The sequence below is a fragment of the Mastigoproctus giganteus genome, chromosome 7 (assembly GCF_048544385.1).
Source record: "Mastigoproctus giganteus isolate SK-2022 chromosome 7, ASM4854438v1, whole genome shotgun sequence".
In the NCBI taxonomy this organism is placed as follows: Eukaryota; Metazoa; Arthropoda; class Arachnida; order Uropygi; family Thelyphonidae; genus Mastigoproctus; species Mastigoproctus giganteus.
Window position 1 is genome coordinate 66,763,852 of NC_143581.1, and position 19,510 is coordinate 66,783,361.

At 35.0% G+C, this 19,510-nt stretch overlaps 1 protein-coding gene across 4 annotated transcripts in view; it reads left to right on the plus strand.

Moving 5' to 3' along the window:
- Positions 1-19,510, plus strand: part of fliI (FLII actin remodeling protein) — a 436,796-nt gene that overhangs the window by 328,734 nt on the left and 88,552 nt on the right. For all 4 annotated transcript variants that reach the window (XM_090376949.1, XM_090376950.1, XM_090376948.1 and 1 more), the window contains one exon: positions 127-223. In XM_090376949.1, the coding sequence (XP_090233075.1) occupies positions 127-223 (97 nt within the window). The remainder of the gene's footprint in view (positions 1-126; positions 224-19,510) is intronic.

The window sequence follows — 19,510 nt, forward strand, 5'->3', positions numbered from 1 at the left end:
TGAGGAAATTTTTTCTTTTGCTCAATGGTGTTTTTAAATATTCTAAAAGAACTGTTCATTTCATTATACTCTTCTGTCCTCGACCATCTTGAGAACAACTGATATTTATTTATTATTATTATACAGGCCCAGCTAATGGAAGAATGGAATGAAGATTTAGATTCCATGGAAGCTTTTGTGCTTGAAGGCAAAAAATTTGTTAGATTACCTGAAGATGAACTGGGTAAATAATGTAAAAAATTAAAACTATAGCTTATGACAAAAATTTATATATATACGTATATATACACATTTGTGCATTTGTCATACTTTGCTTATTCATTTTTTGTTTTTGATATTAAAAACGTTTTTACCGACGTTATTTTGAAAAAAGTGTTATGTTACCTAGAAATCGTCACGAAACCCGATGCGCATGCATTGTACTTGTTGCTGCAGTGATGCAACAAGTGCAGTGACAAAACAAGTACAATGCATGCACCCAAGAAAACTCGATTATATGCAACAAGTGCAGTGACACAACAAGTACAATGCATGCATCCAAGAAAACTCAATTATATGCAACAAGTGCAGTGATGCAACATGTTGCAGTGACACAAAAAGTACAATTGAGCAGTGACATGCTGCATTATACCATTATTTCAGCATAATGATTAAAACGTGAGTGCCAGAAGCCTATGGCAGATAAAAGCTAGTCTGTAATTGTCACAAAGGAGGTTAGGCAGGCGAAGGCAGATCACGAGAAATCTTTGGCAAAGGATGCTAAGAAAAACAGCAAGGATTTCTTTACTTATATAAACTCTAAAAGGAAGGGGATGAATCTAATTGGTCCACTTGACATTGATGGTTCGACTGTTAATGATCCTGCTCAGATAGCAAACAAACTGAATGAGTATTTTGCATCTACATTCACACATGAAGAATTATTAAGGTTTGAAAATGGCTGAAGGTTATCAAATTGTAGCAGGGTACATAATGATTTTGTAATAACTGAGATCAAAGTGGAGGAAAAATTGTCGAAGTTAAACATAAGAAAAGCACCTGGGGTGGATGGGATCTATCCAGTTATATTAAAGGAGGCGGCAAAGGAAGTAAACAAACCCTTAGCCATAATTGTGAGAGCATCCTTGGACTCAGGGGAGGTCCCCACGGACTGGAGATGTGCAAATGTATCCCCAATTCACAAAGGGGGATCGAAGGGTGACACGAGTAATTACAAACCAGTTAGTTTAACTTCTGTTCTGGGTAAAATAATGGAGTCACTGGTTAAAGATACATTGCAGGATCATCTAGACAAGACTACAGCAATAATTCAGACACAGCATGGGTTTGTTAAGGGAAAGTCTTGTCTGACAAATTTGATTGGTTATTATGATGTGGTTACAAAGGAACTGGATGCAAAAAATAATTTTGATATCATATACTTGGATTTCAGGAAAGCTTTTGACACTGTTGCGCATGGAAGACTATTGTACAAATTGGAGCAGAATGGTATTAAGGGTAAGTTGCTACAATGGATAAAAGGATGGTTGAGTGGGAGAAGACAGAGGGTGGTAATTAATGGGTGCTGCTCTTAGTGGACTAATGTTATTAGTGGAGTCCCACAGGGTTCGGTGTTGGGTCCACTGTTGTTTTGTATATTTATCAATGATATCGATGAAGGTATATCAGGCTTAGTGTCGAAGTTTGCAGATGATACAAAGGTTGGCAGGGTTGTTAATGACAGTAATGGTAGTGTGCTACTGCAACAGGATCTAGAAAATTTGGACAGATGGGCTGAGAAGTGGCAACTTGACAAATGCAAAGGACAGCATATGGGTAGAAGTAACCCCAGAGAAACATACCAACTGTGTGGTACTATACTTAAGGTGGTATAAAGTGAAAAAGACCTGGGAGTAATCGTGCAGTCAGATATGAAGTTTTCTGAGGAATGTAGAGAGGCTGCCAGGGCAGGTCATGGGTTTTGTCAATGATATATAGGAATTTTGCTAGCAGGGAAAAGGAGGTGATTGTCCCTCTGTATAAGGCAATGCTGCCCTTGAGGAAGCTTTCAGAAGATTAGACTGGTCACAGAAAGGAGTCAATATGAATGGAGAGTACCTAAACCATTTACGATTTGCAGATGACATTGTGATCATAACCCACGATCCCAAAGAATTAGAGGAAAATCTTAATCAGTTATGCAGAGTTAGTAAGGATTTTGGACTAAAGATGAATATGGCTAAAACAAAAGTAATGATGAACAAGTATGCCACAGAAAGGGATATAATGATTGAAGGAACAGTAATTGAAAAGGTGGAGTCATATACTTATCTGGGACAAGTCATTAGCTATAATAATGATAAATGGATGGAAGTCAAGAGAAGAATAAATTTTGGATGGATAGCATTCAGGAAATATAGTCACATACTGAGGAGCAATATCCCAATTTGTCTGAAACGTAAAATAATGAACCAATGTATACTAAATATATATACATATATAAGGTAAAAATCAGTATATTTGTGTATATGGTAGGGGAGTAACCATGAAAGAATAGGGAGAACCTGTAAGTAAAAAATCAATTTACCTGAAATAAAAATAACATGCAATTAATAAGGGCATAATAAATGTAAGAACCAAAGGCTATGGGTCCTAGGACTTTGACTACTTCTTCAAAAGGGTTGGCAGCGAAAATCGTAGGAGCCACAACAATAGTACAGGTCTCTGTTTCTGTTATGATATACACGTAAACGGTATACGTATACATCACAGCTGACCCAACAGAGAGCGGAAGGAAGAATAAAATAATAAATAAACTATAAAATTAAAATAATAATGAAAAATAAAATCCTGTGGAAAGAGAAGTATGAATATCTAAAAGATGGGGCAAAAACAAGAAAACTTACTGTCTGTATAGACCAGAAGACATTGTCAATGGTGATTGAAGGAGAGCTGAGTGTTCACTAGCGGTGTATATATATGTGTCAGTTGAAGTAGCCTAGTGTGTGGGGGAAAGGTGTGAAATCGTAATCCGGAATTGTACCTGTGTGACGGGGATCACACGGGTACAGTACAGTTTCGGATTATGATTTCACATCTTCCCTCCCCCCCCCCTTTTGCGCATCCGTAGCTAGGTGGGAAGGAGCAGCAGTGCGTAGCACACAGGGCTCCCACTCCTGGGTTTTTCCACCCAGATCTGGGTTTTTTGATTGTCATCTGGGTTGATAGGTTTTTTTCACAAAAATATCTCATTATCTGGGTTTTTTCGGTGATTTTTAATTTTAAGTCAAAATTTATTTTTATTTCTTGTAAATACAATAAAATTTAATACATTTAATAACAGTTTACAATTTTCTTAATTTTATATTCTAACAATACTGATCATAATTTGTAATATCTGAAGTGCTTGTACAAAATACTACAAATGTAAAAGGATTTCAAAGTTTTCGCAGGGTTCTACACTATGAAATTACGCTTACATGTTCATACATGTAAGCATACATGATCGTGTTACTAACATGTATGCGCAGCCTATTGAGCAGGCGGAAGGCGGTCTTTACTGCACAGTCTTTCGTGATCGTTCGTGGTATTATTGCATTATTTGGTGTGATTTTTACATTTATGCGTGTACTACATACAGTGATATAATAAATTTAAATTGTAGTGACTATTTCTATTTTATGTTAATGGATTAGTGATTTATTTTTTATTTTATAGAACATTTTAAATAAGATAACTGCTAATTAGTCATACCCACAAATTGCCCACAATGTCTGAGATGAGTAAACGGTGGTATACTCAAAATTTTAGAAATGAATGGTTAGAAGATCCGAAATTAAAGGATTGGTTGAAAGAAGACAGTAATGAAAAAGATGCGTCTTATTGTATTTGTTGTGAAATGAAATTAAAGAATGCCAATAAATCGATGTTACTAGCGCATAAAAATACAGTTAAACATAAAAAAAGTGCAAATATTGCTAAGGCAAGTTCAACGTTAGACACGTTCTTGACAAAACGTAAACCTACGGAGAATGAAGAAGTAGCAAAGGCAGAGTTAACAATTGCTGCACACATTTCTGAGCATAATATTCCATTTGCACAATGTGATTACCTTATAGAAGCATGTAAGAAAGAATTTCATGATAACAATATTGCAAAACAAGTTCAGATGAAAGCGACTAAAGTCTCTTATCTTATACAAGATGGCATAGCCTATCATGAAAAATTATACATTTCTAACATATGCAGAAACAACAAGTTTTCAATGATAATAAATGAAAGTACAGATTTATCTTTATCGCTAGTTCTAGCTGTTGTTGTTAGATATTTTGATATTCAAAAACTTGATGTTGTAGATGTGTTACTTGACACTGTTTGTGTCGAAAATGGTACTTCAGAAGGGCTTTATCAATCTGTAAAAGATCTTTTCATAGAAAAAAAACATTCAAATAAGTAATCTCGTTGGCTTTGATAGTGATAATTGTGCCACTATGATGGGTACTAAGAGTGGGTTCCAGTCATTGCTAAAAAAGGATGTACCATCAGTATTTATAATGGGATGTGTTTGCCATTCTTTTGCATTATGTGCTAGTCATTCAGTCAAGGTACTACCATCATATCTAGAAATATTTATAAAAGATATCTCTTGTTATAAAGAGTTCTTATTTTTCCCGTAGTAGTAAAATATTAAACGAGTTCAAAATGATTCAAGATGTTGTAGATACTGCTAAACATAGAATCCCCAAATTAGCACAAACACGTTGGTTATCCCGTGGCAATGTAATAAAAATTATTATTGAGCAGTGGGATGCGTTAGTTCTTTATTTTCAGTCTCAATCAAAAATTGACAAAATCGATGGTGCAGGGAATATTTACAATACTATGATCACCAAAGGAACTAAGCATATGTTGTTGTTTTTAGGATATGTACTGGAGAAAATAAACTGCCTGAATATTGAATTTCAATCTGAGCATTTCAGATTGCACTTACTTCATTCAGTGGTTTCAATTGAGTATAAAAATATTCTTAGTTTTTTCATAAAAGAAGTCATTACTTCGTGCAAGCTGGTTGAAATTGATCCAAGCAATGCAATAAATCATAAGCCTCTGAATAAAATATATTTGGGAGGCCTTTGTATGGCCTTATTAAATTCAACACCGCTTGGTGACAGTGAAAGCAGGTTTAAAAATGATTGTTTAAAATTTCTTGTTGAATTTTGTATGGAAATCAGAAAAAGATTTCCTCTAAATGATGATGGAATTATCGCCAGTCTCAATGTTCTTGACCCAGCAGTGATACATGATCGTGCCAATTCGCCATCCATAATTTTCCATTTAGCAATGCAGTTCCCTCACCTTGTTTCTGAAGACAAACTAGATCTTCTAGATGATGAGTGGAGATCATTTCGTTTAAATCAAGATTTAGATTTCTCTTACAAAACCATCCCTGAGTTTTGGTATCTGTTACGTAATGTAAAAGATGGCTTTAATAATTCTAAATATGAGATTTTATCTAACTTTATAACCAGTTTAACTATTTTACCTCACCCTTCAGCAAGCGTAGAAAGAATCTTCTCCCAAGTAAACCATATAAAAACAAAAGCCACAAACTCCCTTAAACTAGAAACTGTGAAAAATCGACTAATGCCAAAATAGGCGATAAATAGATCTAATCAAAATTGCTATACATGGAAACCTAAATCAGAATTGGTAAAAGAAGTCATACAGGGAACTTGTCATAAAAGATACGAAGAACGTTTGAAAAAATGAAAGAACTTCAAAAAATAAATGTGGAGGGAACTGAATGGGATGAAAATTCTGATTACAATTAAATAAAAGATATTTTTGCATGGTAAGTTTCATCTTATTTGTGTTGCTATACTATATGATGAAAACTAGGTTTTTTTTGGGTTTATTTAAGTTGCAATATAAGTTTTTTTAAAATTTGTGAGTGGGAGCCCTGGTAGCACACGCTTCTTGATTAGACCGGGGTTCGAGCCCGTCACCACCAAATACGGAGGATGCGGAAAGGTCAAGGAATGACCACCGCATATCCCGGAGCAATATGGCCTTAGTTGCTAATGCTCCTAAAAACCAAACAACAACAACCCCCCCCCCACACACACACACTGGGCTACTTCAACTGACACATATATACACTTCTAGTGAACACTCAGCTCCTTCAATCACCATTGACAACAACATCTTCCTGTCCATACAGACAGTAAGTTTTCTTATTTTTGCCCCATCTCTTAGATATTCATACTTTTCTTTCCACAGGATTTTATTTTTCATTATTATTTTTATTTTATAGTTTATTTATTATTTTATTCTTCCTTCTGGTCTGTCAGGTCGGCTGTGATATACATATACTGTTTACTGTACATCATAACAGAAACAGAGACCTGGACTGTTGTTGTGGCTCCTACGATTTTTGCTGCCGACCCTTTTGAAGAAGTAGTTAAAGTCCTAGGACCCACAGTTTTTGGTTCTTATGATTCTTATGTTTGGTTCTTTGGTTATTAAAGAAGATAGCCAAAACATGAGAAAAAAAGTAGGGGTAAAGAACAGAATAAAAAATTGAAGCAAGCAAATGGCAAAAGGTGTTACAAACAAGATCATCTAATGACAGGAAACAGAAATGGCTGTAATTTAAAGAATAGCAATGTGCAAAGCAGCAGATAACTAATTCTTAAATTGATATAAATATAAAATATTATACCAAAGAGTTAAAACCAGATGAAATAGCAGAAAGATAAAAATAAAGTGGATATGGCAAAGCAGCAGCAATGGATGCAGATGTATATACAGTGGAATCTCATTAATACAAAGTTCAAGGGACCTGAATTTTCACGTTTTGTAGTAACGAGGTTTGTAGTAACAAGGTCACCCAAAAGTGTCAAGATTTTACCATGTTTTTTTTTTTTTTTTTTTTTGTTGGTACATACTGTATATCTAAGAATAATAATAAATAATAATAATATCAAAAATAAATTAATAAAATAAAATAAAAACAAAAACCTTGTCTAACAATACAGAATAGGAATAACATATTTTTTAAAGATTTTATTTTATTTGTAAGATAAACTAAGAGAAAAGCAATATTAACAGAAATGAAAATATTGTACAGTATACATTTTGATATATACAATATTTTAGTATCACAGTAAAAAGAATTACAATCTTAATATAAAAGGAGACATACAAGCCATTAACTTTTTCATAAATTAATCTAATTTAAAGAAAGAACCCAATGTTGTTTGCACAGTTTTTGTCCTATATGCGTATGCATTTTTAACTACAGCACAGACGTTATGAAATGCAATAGTTGTTTCTTTATCAACATTACTGCAGGCCAACACATTTTCTATTATGTTCAAGGCATTTTGGGCATCTTTTTTAGATGGCAGTGTGTGCGCTTCTTCACTTTCGCTGTTGCTGGTAACAAAAACATGATCATTTTGTTTGGTACCAAGCAGCTCTTCTGGCATTGGTGTTGCAGTGGTAGCAACTTCATCATCCACCTTCACAAAATCTTCAAATTCGCCAACAAAATCCATATGCTCTTTCAAATTCCTCCATTCCTCACTGTTACTATCACATTAGTCTTCTGGACCATGTTTTTCAATGATGTTCTCTCTCCAAAGCCACTCTTTCTGAAGCAGTTGATTGTTACGCTTGATGTACTTTCCCAAACAATAACAAGATTATGGATAGCATCCAAGACATTCCAATTTGGCTGCAAATTGTTCCCTCCTCCTATGTTGTGGATCAAGTACCTTATCAGGCCAAATCTATATGCTCTCTTGAGGTTATAAATAATATCTTGATCCAGTGGTTGCATTAAACTGGTGGTATTGGGAGGTTAAAACAACAGCCGTATATTTGTCAACTTAGGTGTCTTGGCAGAATGTGCTGTACGACGGTCTAGAATCATCAAAATGTTCCTTTTTTCTGAAGCCATTCTTCTGTCCAATTTTGATAACCAAGACTGAAAAATTTTGACCGTAAGCAAAGCACTTCTGTTGGCCTCATAAGCACAAGAAAGTTGGTTAACTGCTTTAAAACATCTTGCCTTGGAAAACTTACCAGTCACAAGGGGGCATAGTTTTGTACTGCCATCTGAATTGCAGCATAACAGAACAGTGAGGCTTTGTTTACTTAATTTTCCACCATGACAAGACTCTCCTCGAACAGTAAATGTTTTGTTTGGCAGCAAATTAGAAAATAAACCTGTCTCGTCGAGATTAAAAATATCCTTTGCCTCATATTTTTCAAAGATGGACCGTACAGAACATAACCAGTCTGTAGCCTTTTCTTTGTCAACTAATTCAGACTCACCACAAACATTTCACAAAACCAGGTTATTCCTATCTTTAAATCTTTGGAGTCAGACATTTCTGCATTTGAAGTCGTTAATCCCATGTTGCTGGGCCAGATAATTTGCCTTTCTTGCAAAATCAGACCTGATATTGGCAAATTAGATGCACGCATATGTTGGTACTACTCGAAAAGTTTTGTTTTAAGCTCCTCATGTTTTGCATCACGAATTAGTTTTCATCGCTGTGTCCCGCACTCCAGTGTCACGCACTTCAAGCTTTTTATGGTTTTTCAGTATTGTAGATAAAGTAGGTAAAGGGATGTTGTATTCCTTTGCAGTGTCCATTTTGCTTCTTTCCATCCTATCAGCCTCTTGTATAATTTTTAGTTTAATTTCCAGGCTTAATTCTATCCATCTACGTTTTGTCGCCATAACACTGCTAGATAAGATTTAATTTAAACAAATTTTAAATTAATTTAAAGACACAATTTCCAAAAAAGACATCAGCTCAGATAAAATGGCACAAAAATTAGATTGCTGTATACAATAGCAAAAGACTCTTTGAACTGGGATAACAATTGCAACTGATCTTATTCCCTTGGAGAGCAAGGGAGTGCATGTAAACAACTTAGAAAAACTTTTTATTCTTTTGTTAATTCAACAATTCATCCTTCAGAAAGATGTTTTTTAGAGAGCACTTGACATTTTAGCTACCATAAACTGCTTTTGTTTACACAAAACTAATTTCTAACAAGTCGGTGCCATCCTTCGGGAAGTAGGAAGCCAGGTGGCCGGGGGCAATAATCGGATCGCTCTGCCAAGATTTGTATTAAACACAAAATAAAAATATTTATTTCTCATAGGGTAAAAGAACTTTGTAATACATATTAACCGAATTTTGTAATAAAACAAATATATTTACATAGAAAAGCCTATCCTTTCGCAGGGGAATGATATCTGCTTCATATAAACGAGTAGTTTGTATAAACCAAGTTTGTATTAACGAGATTTTACTGCATATGTATATTGTAATAAATATGACAGATAAAAATAAAGATGGCAGTTCATCTGGTTCTAACTCTTTGGTATTATATTTTATATATATATATATATATATATATATCCAAGTATAACAAAGCAAATATTAAATGTTATAATAAATATTAAGTAGTCACATAACCAATTAATGCCATCTAGGACGATTAAACATTACATCGGTCTGTATGAATATGAGTTAAGTTAATAATGGTAAGAGTTTTTTAAAGGTAAAATATGATATACTAGCTTATCAGGTAAACTATAAACCATGGCGGGTACCCAACGTGACCTGGAAAAAATCAATCTATGCCATGACATAAGCCATAAATTATAAACATATATAAAAATACCATTAAAATGTTAGTTATGGCAATAAGATACATTGCAAGGGACTTTTTCGAGGGCTAACCCTTACAATGTATCAACCATAATTAACGAGCTATCCGTTTCTGTAGTCATCGTTCAGCATAACTATGTCCTAATATACGTAAAATAGTATTAAGTTAGAGCCAAAAGTATAAATTTTGTAGTAGTTAGAGCCAAAAATATAAAATTTGTAGTAAGTTAGAGACAAATGGTAGTAATAAAATTTGTTAATTAATCCCAAATTTAGCAGTAAACTGGCAAGATGACTGTTAGCCCGACGGATAGCCAAAATTTTAAATTAAATTAAAATTATAGAAAGAGCTATAATTATTGTTAGGCATATGTGCGTAGTTGATAGTAAATGCTGCCACGGTAGTCTAATCAAAAATAATAAAAATAATAACAGTGTGAGCTATAGCTAACAAAGGCGAACGGAAAAAGGTATAAGAATAGATATAGTACCTCAATCCCCCTCGAATACTCTAATAGTTCATGAGGTATGAAAAGATAGGGATAAGAAAGTGAAAGTTAAACAGCAAAGAAAAAGCAAAATAATTAACATAGGATGTAACCTTATAGTAAGGTATCCTGGTTAGAATGATTTAAGATTAAAATTAGAATGCTTACCACCGTATGGCCAAGGTACTAGAAAACCACATGTATTGGCGCGTGTAGCATATATAACTACCGATCGCAGCCCCCCCCTAGGAAATGTAATAGTTAAGTGATAAAATAAGTATAATTACATACAGCGCCCTCTGCTGTTATTTAATATACTGTATAGTATTACACATAGAAAAGCCGTCAAATAAGTATCTCTCTCGAAGTAATAATAGAAGTTTACAGAATAAGTTCCTACCCATGGAGCAAATATAGGTACAAGTTTTTAATGCGAGTAAGCTATATGTAACTTACTCCATGGGCAGTGCCTACTATTTACATAATTACATATCCAACGAAATTTATCTAAGCCAAAGAAACACCTACGAAAATTTTACAAAGGCTATGTTATATTAGCGCCTGTTTAGGACTTTATCTATAATACTCTGTGCGTTAAGGTTATAATTCCCCTTGTTGTTTGCTATCAATATAGCTCTGTACATATATCTTATAATTATGTGGTGTGGGAAGTAATTTTCTAAAAGCTTGGATCTGAATTCAATGAGTGTATCTATAATATAATCTGTCTGGTTACATATGTGTATTCTTCTGATGCTTTGCGCGATTAGGGTATTGCGATGTATCCTTTTTGAGATATTCGAGTTCCAGTTAGTGAGGTCAATAGTATTAAAATGAAAATTTTTGCGTTTATCATACAGTTTAGTGTGTACAGTATTGTTATCTATCCTTATATCCAAGTCAAGGAAGGTAGCAGATTTGGAATTACTAGTGTTGGTGCATTCTAATGTTAATTCAGGCGGATAATATTTGATTGCTTCCGTATGGAAGTCAGGCATATTAAAAACTATCAAATCGTCAATATATCTGTATAGAACCATATTTTGTTTAAAATTATATTCGAAGTGGTGTAGGTATAAATTTGCCACAATGCATGAGCTACATGCGCCCATCGGTATACCTGTATGTTGCCTAAAAAGATTACTGCCATTAAATATATAGTTATTGAAGATGCAAAGGTTGAAAAGGTCATCCCAGTAGTGTTTCTCACAGGGTAAGATATTTTTGTATTTATCATAATAATGGCCGAACACAGTTTTTAGGCTGTTATGTGGGATGCTAGTAAACAAGTTATTAAAGTCGAACGTATTGATATGTTCTATCGTATTGATGCCTGTGTTGCTATTGATGTAATTCAATACCGGTCTATTATTGAGAATAATATTTGAATGACCTATGCTATCAAAAATAATTTGAAGTAAATTAACTAGTTTGCGATGCGGAATCTTAGCGTAGCTATCCCTACATGAAGTTATAAATCTAAAACCTGTTGGATTTTTATGAAACTTAGGTATACAGTATATGTATGGGTATGTAGTTGTATGGTTGGTAAGTTTTAATTTTTTATGCCAAGCACGTATTTTCTTAGTAATAGCGTTACGTTTATCCGTTACTATTTTGTATGTGCTACTATTGTTAAGTTCATTTAGTAATGCTGTAGTGTAAAATTTTTTACATATGATGCTGTAGTTATTAGAGGCTTTATCAATAGTAGTAATTATAAACTTATTTTGTATCAGTTTAAGCTCACGCTTAATTGCATCTATATTAAAATTCTTAGTAGGTGGTAGTTTCTTGCTTGCGGACTTTATCTGTTTCTTGATGGCCTGAAAGGTGAGTGTAAGCCACTTGTGGAAGGCTTCCAAGGATATGTTATATTTGTAGGATAACTTTAGGCAGAACTTCATTATATCTGAATGTAGTTGTTTAATGATGGCATAGGTATTAATATCGGTATTTGGTCGAAATTTAAAACCAAATGATAGAATCTCACGTAGCTCAGGATAGTCTATAATGCTCAAATCTCCAGTGATAATGTGTTTATGGTGTGCGTCCACATATGTCTGATATTGCGGTAAATGGCAATAGCAATCCGCCTCAATATCACTATTGATGAGGTTAGTAGCTGCTTTTTTATAGTTACAGACCAAAAGTCCAAACGGTTTATTATAGCTGAATCTGGTACGTAACAGTGCATTGGTAATAGGTAAATCACTTATATGTACGTTAATGATTTTATCTAGGCAGACATAATCGAATAATGCGTGGCTGAATTTAATGTTGATATATTCATATGTAACCTTAGTTTTTTTATTACTAAAAATAAATTTAATTATGTCTTTAATCAGGAGGTTAAGTTGTAAGTTATTATGTCTATAGTTAGAGTTGATGGTGTCAAGGGCTCGGATTTTACTATGTTTCAACCCGAATATAAAATCATGAATCTGTTTGACATGTATAATTGGTTTGTCCCAATACATTAACATGTCATTAAAATCGTCAGTTATATTTGGTGTGCCGACCGGGCTAGCCGAGTGGGTAAAGTACCTGCCCGGCAACCCAAAGGTCGCGGGTTCGATTCCCGCCTCGGGCTTGGATCAAAGTACAGCAAAAACCTTGGGAGGTGCAATATGGCCACAGAAGCCGATGCGCCAACAACTACCAAATCAAAAAAAAAAAAAAAAATATATTTGGTGTGCGGGCTTTTTTATTGTATGTTTTGGTTATTCTGTTAGATTTGGGTCTTTTCACTATTTGAAACAGGCTATATATACAAGTATCGTTCATAGTATTGCTAGTGTAGCAATTTCCATTAAATTTATTATTAAGACCATAAGGATACAGTGTTTTATATTTTAATATATTGATATTTTCGGATTCTAGCCTGGTATTGTGGTTACTTTCAATAGCTAATATAGTAATAGAAGTATTGCTAAAGCTGTGTAGTTGAAAGTGCTGTAGTTCGATGTCTTTAATATTAACGAAGTTTTTAATGTGGGATCTATGCACGTTAATTCTAATGTGTAGCTCCCCTCCAGTTTGTCCTATGTATTTAGCTTCACATAAGTTGCAATTAATGAGGTACACCACCCCACTGGCATGGCAAAAAACTGGATCGTCGAGGTTATTAGTAATATGATACTTGCTCATGTTAGGACAGGTCTGACAAAGTGTATTGTTACAACTATTAAATTTTAGATAGCTGCTATTATGTTTATTGCAAGTTACTACGTCTGTAGTATCGGGAGAATCGCAGGCAATATCGGTAAGCGCCACATTATTATTTGCTATCTCGGTAAGATCATTAGGATAGCATGCTATGTTAGTAGGAGCCTCAGCATTGGCACTGAATAGATTCAATTGGACAGCAGCATTAGATGCTGAATGGCTAGTAGAAGAACTTGTCGGATCACCCAGAGCCCCAGTGATATCTGCGGTACAGTTTATTCTACGCGACCGATGTAGCATTATGTTATTTTTATTTGTGTAGAAACTCATGATCGTATAAATATAAGATGTGCGCATACATATAAAATTCTCCAGTAAATGTCAGAAGACCCAAACAGGGAAAAAGGCTGTCTGAGAGGCCAACATTACAGACTGTATATAATACTAAGAAGTGTTAACGGATGTATATGTCTAGCTATGTAGGAAAATTCCTGGTAGACGAGTCACAACTCAGGTAATCCCCTTTGTATTTCCAAGTATAACAAAGCAAATATTAAATGTTATAATAAATATTAAGTAGTCACATAACCAATTAATGCCATCTAGGACGATTAAACATTACATCGGTCTGTATGAATATGAGTTAAGTTAATAATGGTAAGAGTTTTTTAAAGGTAAAATATGATATACTAGCTTATCAGGTAAACCATAAACCATGGCGGGTACCCAACGTGACCTGGAAAAAATCAATCTATGCCATGACATAAGCCATAAATTATAAACATATATAAAAATACCATTAAAATGTTAGTTATGGCAATAATATACATTTTGGCAATAATATACATTAAAATTTTGGCTATCCGTCGGGCTAACAGTCATCTTGCCAGTTTACTGCTAAATTTGGGATTAATTAACTAATTTTATTACTACCATTTGGCTCTAACTTACTACAAATTTTATACTTTTGGCTCTAACTACTACAAAATTTATACTTTTGGCTCTAACTTAATACTATTTTACGTATATTAGGACATAGTTATGCTGGACGATGACTACAGAAACGGATAGCTCGTTAATTATGGTTGATACATTGTAAGGGTTAGCCCTCGAAAAAGTCCCTTGCAATGTATCTTATTGCCATAACTAACATTTTAATGGTATTTTTATATATGTTTATAATTTATGGCTTATGTCATGGCATAGATTGATTTTTTCCAGGTCACGTTGGGTACCCGCCATGGTTTATGGTTTACCTGATAAGCTAGTATATCATATATTACCTTTAAAAAACTCTTACCATTATTAACTTAACTCATATATATATATATATATATATAACCAAAACATTTGTTTATGCAATTTAAACATGAAATTACATGTGCTCCTTGTTTAAATATAATTAGTATTAGTATTAGTATTAGCCACATGGTGCAAGGAAGCCTATGGCTTACGCTGCACCAGCCAAAAAATAAAAATAAATAATAATAACAATAATAATAAAATAACAAAAGAAAATAATAATAATAAAATAAAATAATAAGAAGAAAAAAATTTTAAAAAATAATAATAATTAATAAATAAGAGAAAAGGAAATGGACAACCTAAGTGTTTCCCTCCTCCTGCAGGTAATTATCCAGCTGACTTTTGAATTTCCCCAAACTGTCAGCCTCTACCACCCATGTAGGTAACTTATTCCAGTAATTTTATAACTCGCTGGCTAAAATAAAACTTCCTGCAATCCAGTCTAGACATCACCCCCCGTAACTTGAAATTATGGCCCCTAAGTTCTAGAATCATTTATAACCGTGAAAATTTCGACCTCATTCATTTTGCTTATGCCTCTCAGAGCCTTAAACACTTTAATCAAGTCTCCTCTGAGGTGCCTAGTTTCCAAGCTCTGCAACCCACACATTTGAAATCTTTCCTCATATGGATGCCCTTTTTCCAATCTCACCAGGCTAATCACCCGTCTCTGGATCCTTTCAAGAAGAACAATGTCTTTCTTTAGGTGCGGTCTCCATACCTGAACACGGTATTCCAAGTGTGGTCTAACAATAGCCTTATACAATGGGATTATGACGTCCTTATCTCTACTAGCAATTGTTTGATACATCATCGATAGGACACTGTGGGCCTTCCTTGCAACCTGTCTACAATGCTCAGAGAACTTAAAGCCTGACCATATCATAACACCCAAGTCCCTTTCCTCCACTACTGGCTTTAGTTCAACTCCTCCAAGTGTATAAGTTATTTTGGAGTTACTGTTCCCCAGGTGCAATACACTTTGCTGGATTAAAGCATAGCAGCCATTTTTCTGACCATCCCTGAAGTCTATCTAGGTCATTCTGAAGAATGACCTAGATAGACTTCAGGAATGTCTACTCTACCAATCTTTACATCATCTGTAAATTTAGACAACACACCCTGTATCCCTTCATCGATGTCATTTATGAAAATCAAAAACAACAGTGGTCCTAATACTGATTCTTGGGGAACCGCACTTCTTACATTAACCCAATCTGAGGAATAACCATTTATCACGACCCTTTGCTTCCTGCCCTGAAGCCATCCAGCTATCCAACTAAGGATTTTCCCTGTGATTCCAACCTGTTCCAGCTTATAAAGTAACCACTCATGTGGGACTGAGTCAGATGTTTTGCTGAAATCCAAATAAACAATGTCAAAATTATTCCCAAAGTCCAGCTCTTGAGTAATCTTGTCAAAAGAGCTAACCAGATTAGTTAAACATGATTTTCCCTCTACAAAACCATGCTGAGTATCCTTCAGAATTCCATTTATATCTAAATGATCCTGAATTCCAACTTTGATCATTGTCTCCATGATTTTCCCTAATACTGAAGTTAGACTAACCGGCCGGTAATTTCCCACTTCACTCTTAGAACCGCCGTTATGTATTAGAGACATGTTGGCACTTTCCAATCCAATGGAATCACTCCCGAATCCAGTGATGCTCGCATAATTAGCCTCAATGGTTCAATGCACTCACTTGTCGCCTCCTTTACGATCATAGGGTATATGCCATCAACCCCAGGAGCCTGTAGGCCCAAAAGTTATTTTTTATTAATTAAATAAACATGTGAAATTTCAACATCATTAATTACATTTTTTTCAACTTCACTCCCATAATTTCTCATTGACGTAAAGGGTTTTTCTTCTGTAAATATCAATGCAAAGTAACTGTTGAGTTCATCTGCAACTTCAGCTGGGGTATCTAATACTATCCCACATTCATTACATAAGGGTCCAATCTGGTTTGTTCTTCTCTTCTTTGCATTTATATATGTGAAGAATTCCTTATTCCCCCCTCTTCGCCAGCGATTTTATCATAATCTGCCTTTGCCAGCCTAACCTTTTCTGTGGCACTATTACAGATCAATTTGTAGGTATTCTGTACTTTTTATTTGTAGGCTTCTGTACTTTTTATTGCTCTGTAACTTTCCCATGCCATCTTTTTCTGCTCAAGTAATCCCCCCCCTCTTTGCCAGCGATTTTCTCATAATCTGCCTTTGCCAGCCTAACCTTTTCTGTGGCACTATTACAGATCAATTTGTAGGTATTATAGGCTTCTCTACTTTTTATTGCTCTGTAACTTTCCCATGCCATCTTTTTCTGCTCAAGTAATTTGGCAACTTCATTATTCATCCAACTTGGAATCCTCCTTGTGGAGTATTTTTTTAATTGTATATGCACATTCAAGGCTTCTGTGATTACTGTTTTAAAGGTATACCATAGTTCAGTTGTATTCGCTGTCTGTGAGATATTACCCAGTTAATAGTAGAAGCTATGTAGCACCTTAAGCTGTCGTAATTTCCTTTCCTGAAGTTATAACCCATTCCTTTGACTTTAACTACTGCTACCTCTCTCTTCATAGTCCACCATAGAACTTCATGAACACTTTGTGCTACTGTTCCTGTACTGTCAGCCCTATTATGTCATCTGGTCATGGGTGATGATGAAGTCTAGAGTATTGTTTTCCCTAGTACTTTCCTTGACATGTTGATACAAATAGTAATCATCTAGTTAATTTAAAAATTTTGTCCCCCATGTGGAGTTCCCCTCCCATTTGCTCCAGTCAATTAGATGCAAATTAAAATCACCCATAATAAGACATTCATGCTTACTTTGCCCATTCCATTTGCATATAGAGGCTCTCATCATAATCTTCATAATCACCTGTCCTGTAGATTACTCCCACTCTCATTATACCTTTGCTTCCACCTATCTCACACCATACAGATTCTATATTAGCATGTGAAACATTTGAATCCGGGAAGGCTTTCGTTGCAGTCAGGCTGCTTTTGATAAGAATCATGACCCCACCACCCCTTCTATCTTCTCTATCCTTCCTAAATAGATAAATAAATAAATAAATTTTCTGTTTATACTTCAGGACGACCAAACGGTCAGAGGAGTTCACAAGATAGACAGAATACAAGAAACAGCACCATATTCAGCAGTCACGGGTTTGAATCCCGGTCACTCAAGGCACATGTACTTATGCCCGCGCGCCTGACCACTAGGCTACGGCGGCCTTCAATTACATTATACATACTATAATATATTAGTACTAGTGTTAGTACTGGAACTTCCATAATACATTAGTATTAGTGTTAGTACTGGCAAACAATGCAAGAAAGCAAGCCTATATAGCATCAACCAAAAGGGAAAAAAATACTTCCCATATCTCCTGTCTATTTTCTCTAAAAGCATGTCTAGTTCTTGAGTTTATTCGAACTACCCAGATGAAACCTACATCTACACAAGATGGAAATTTGTTCAATCAGCTACCTGTTGGTTGAAGGTAAATTTCAACATATCTCCTATACAACTATCCTTCCTCAATTTGAATTTGCCCCCTCGTGTGCATAGTCTGAGCAAGAAGGAGGACAGCATTGAGCTTACTCAATCCATTTTAAGCCTTTTGTAAATAGCATTAGCATTAGTAGAGGCATTTGATGCAAGAAAGCAAGCTTATGCAGCATCAGCCAAAACAAATAAATAAATAAATAAAAATAAATAAAAAATAACCACTTCCACTTCACCCCTCTGTTCGTTCGAAATACCTGTCCAGCTGAGCCTTAAACTTATTTAGGCTATCAACTTCCACGACAAGGGATCGAAGTCTCTTCCACCAACCAACCACCCACTGGCTAAAGGCAAATTTCCGCACATCTATCCTACATCTGTCTTTCCTCAATTTGAATTTATGCTCTCTCAGGTGATTATTCTGAGCAAGAGGAAGAATCCCATCAGCATTGAGCATGCTCAAACCATTCAAGGCTTTATACACCTCTATCAGATCACCCCGCTGGTGCCTAGCCTCCAGACACTGTAATTTGCAAAACTTAAGCCTTTCTTCATAAGAGCACCCTTTGTTCAACACCTCAATCAAATCTCCTTGCAGGTGCCTGATCTCCAGATGCCACAGTTTGCAGAACTGAAGCCTTTTGTGGTAAGAGCACCCTTTTGTTCCCTCACTAATATCATTGCTCTTCTCTACATCTATTCCATCAGATCCACATCCTTCCTAAAATGTACCTGCCAGACCTCTATGCTAAACTGAAGATGTGTATCATCTTCAGCTTCGCATAGAGGTCTGGCAGGTACATTTTAGGAAGGATGTGGATCTGATAGAATAGATGTGTATCATCTTCATATTGTACCATTTATAATGGTACAATTGTCTCCTTATTCCTGCTAGCAAAATTCCAATATATCCTTGACTAAACCCCTTGAGCTGTCCTGGCAGCCTGTCTGCACTGCTCAGAGAACTACATATCTGACTGCATATTTATCCCTAGTTCTTTTTCATTCTCAAGTATTACCTGAGTATCATATAATTTGCATGTTTATTTGGGATTACTGTAACCCATATGCAGTATCCTGCATTTCTCAATGTTAAGCTTCTACTGCTACTTCTCGGCCCATCTGCCTAATTTTTTCTAAATCTAATTGTAGCATCATAACCTAATTACTATCATTAACCACCCTGCCAACCTGTTGTATCATCTGCAAATTTAGACATTAAGCCCGATGCACAAAGAACATCCATACATAAAAGCAACTTAAGGCCAACTTCACTATTGCTCTTTCTTAGAAAAATACTTGCAATAGCTATATTTTTTTAAATTCAGTCTCATTACTTTTTTACTACAC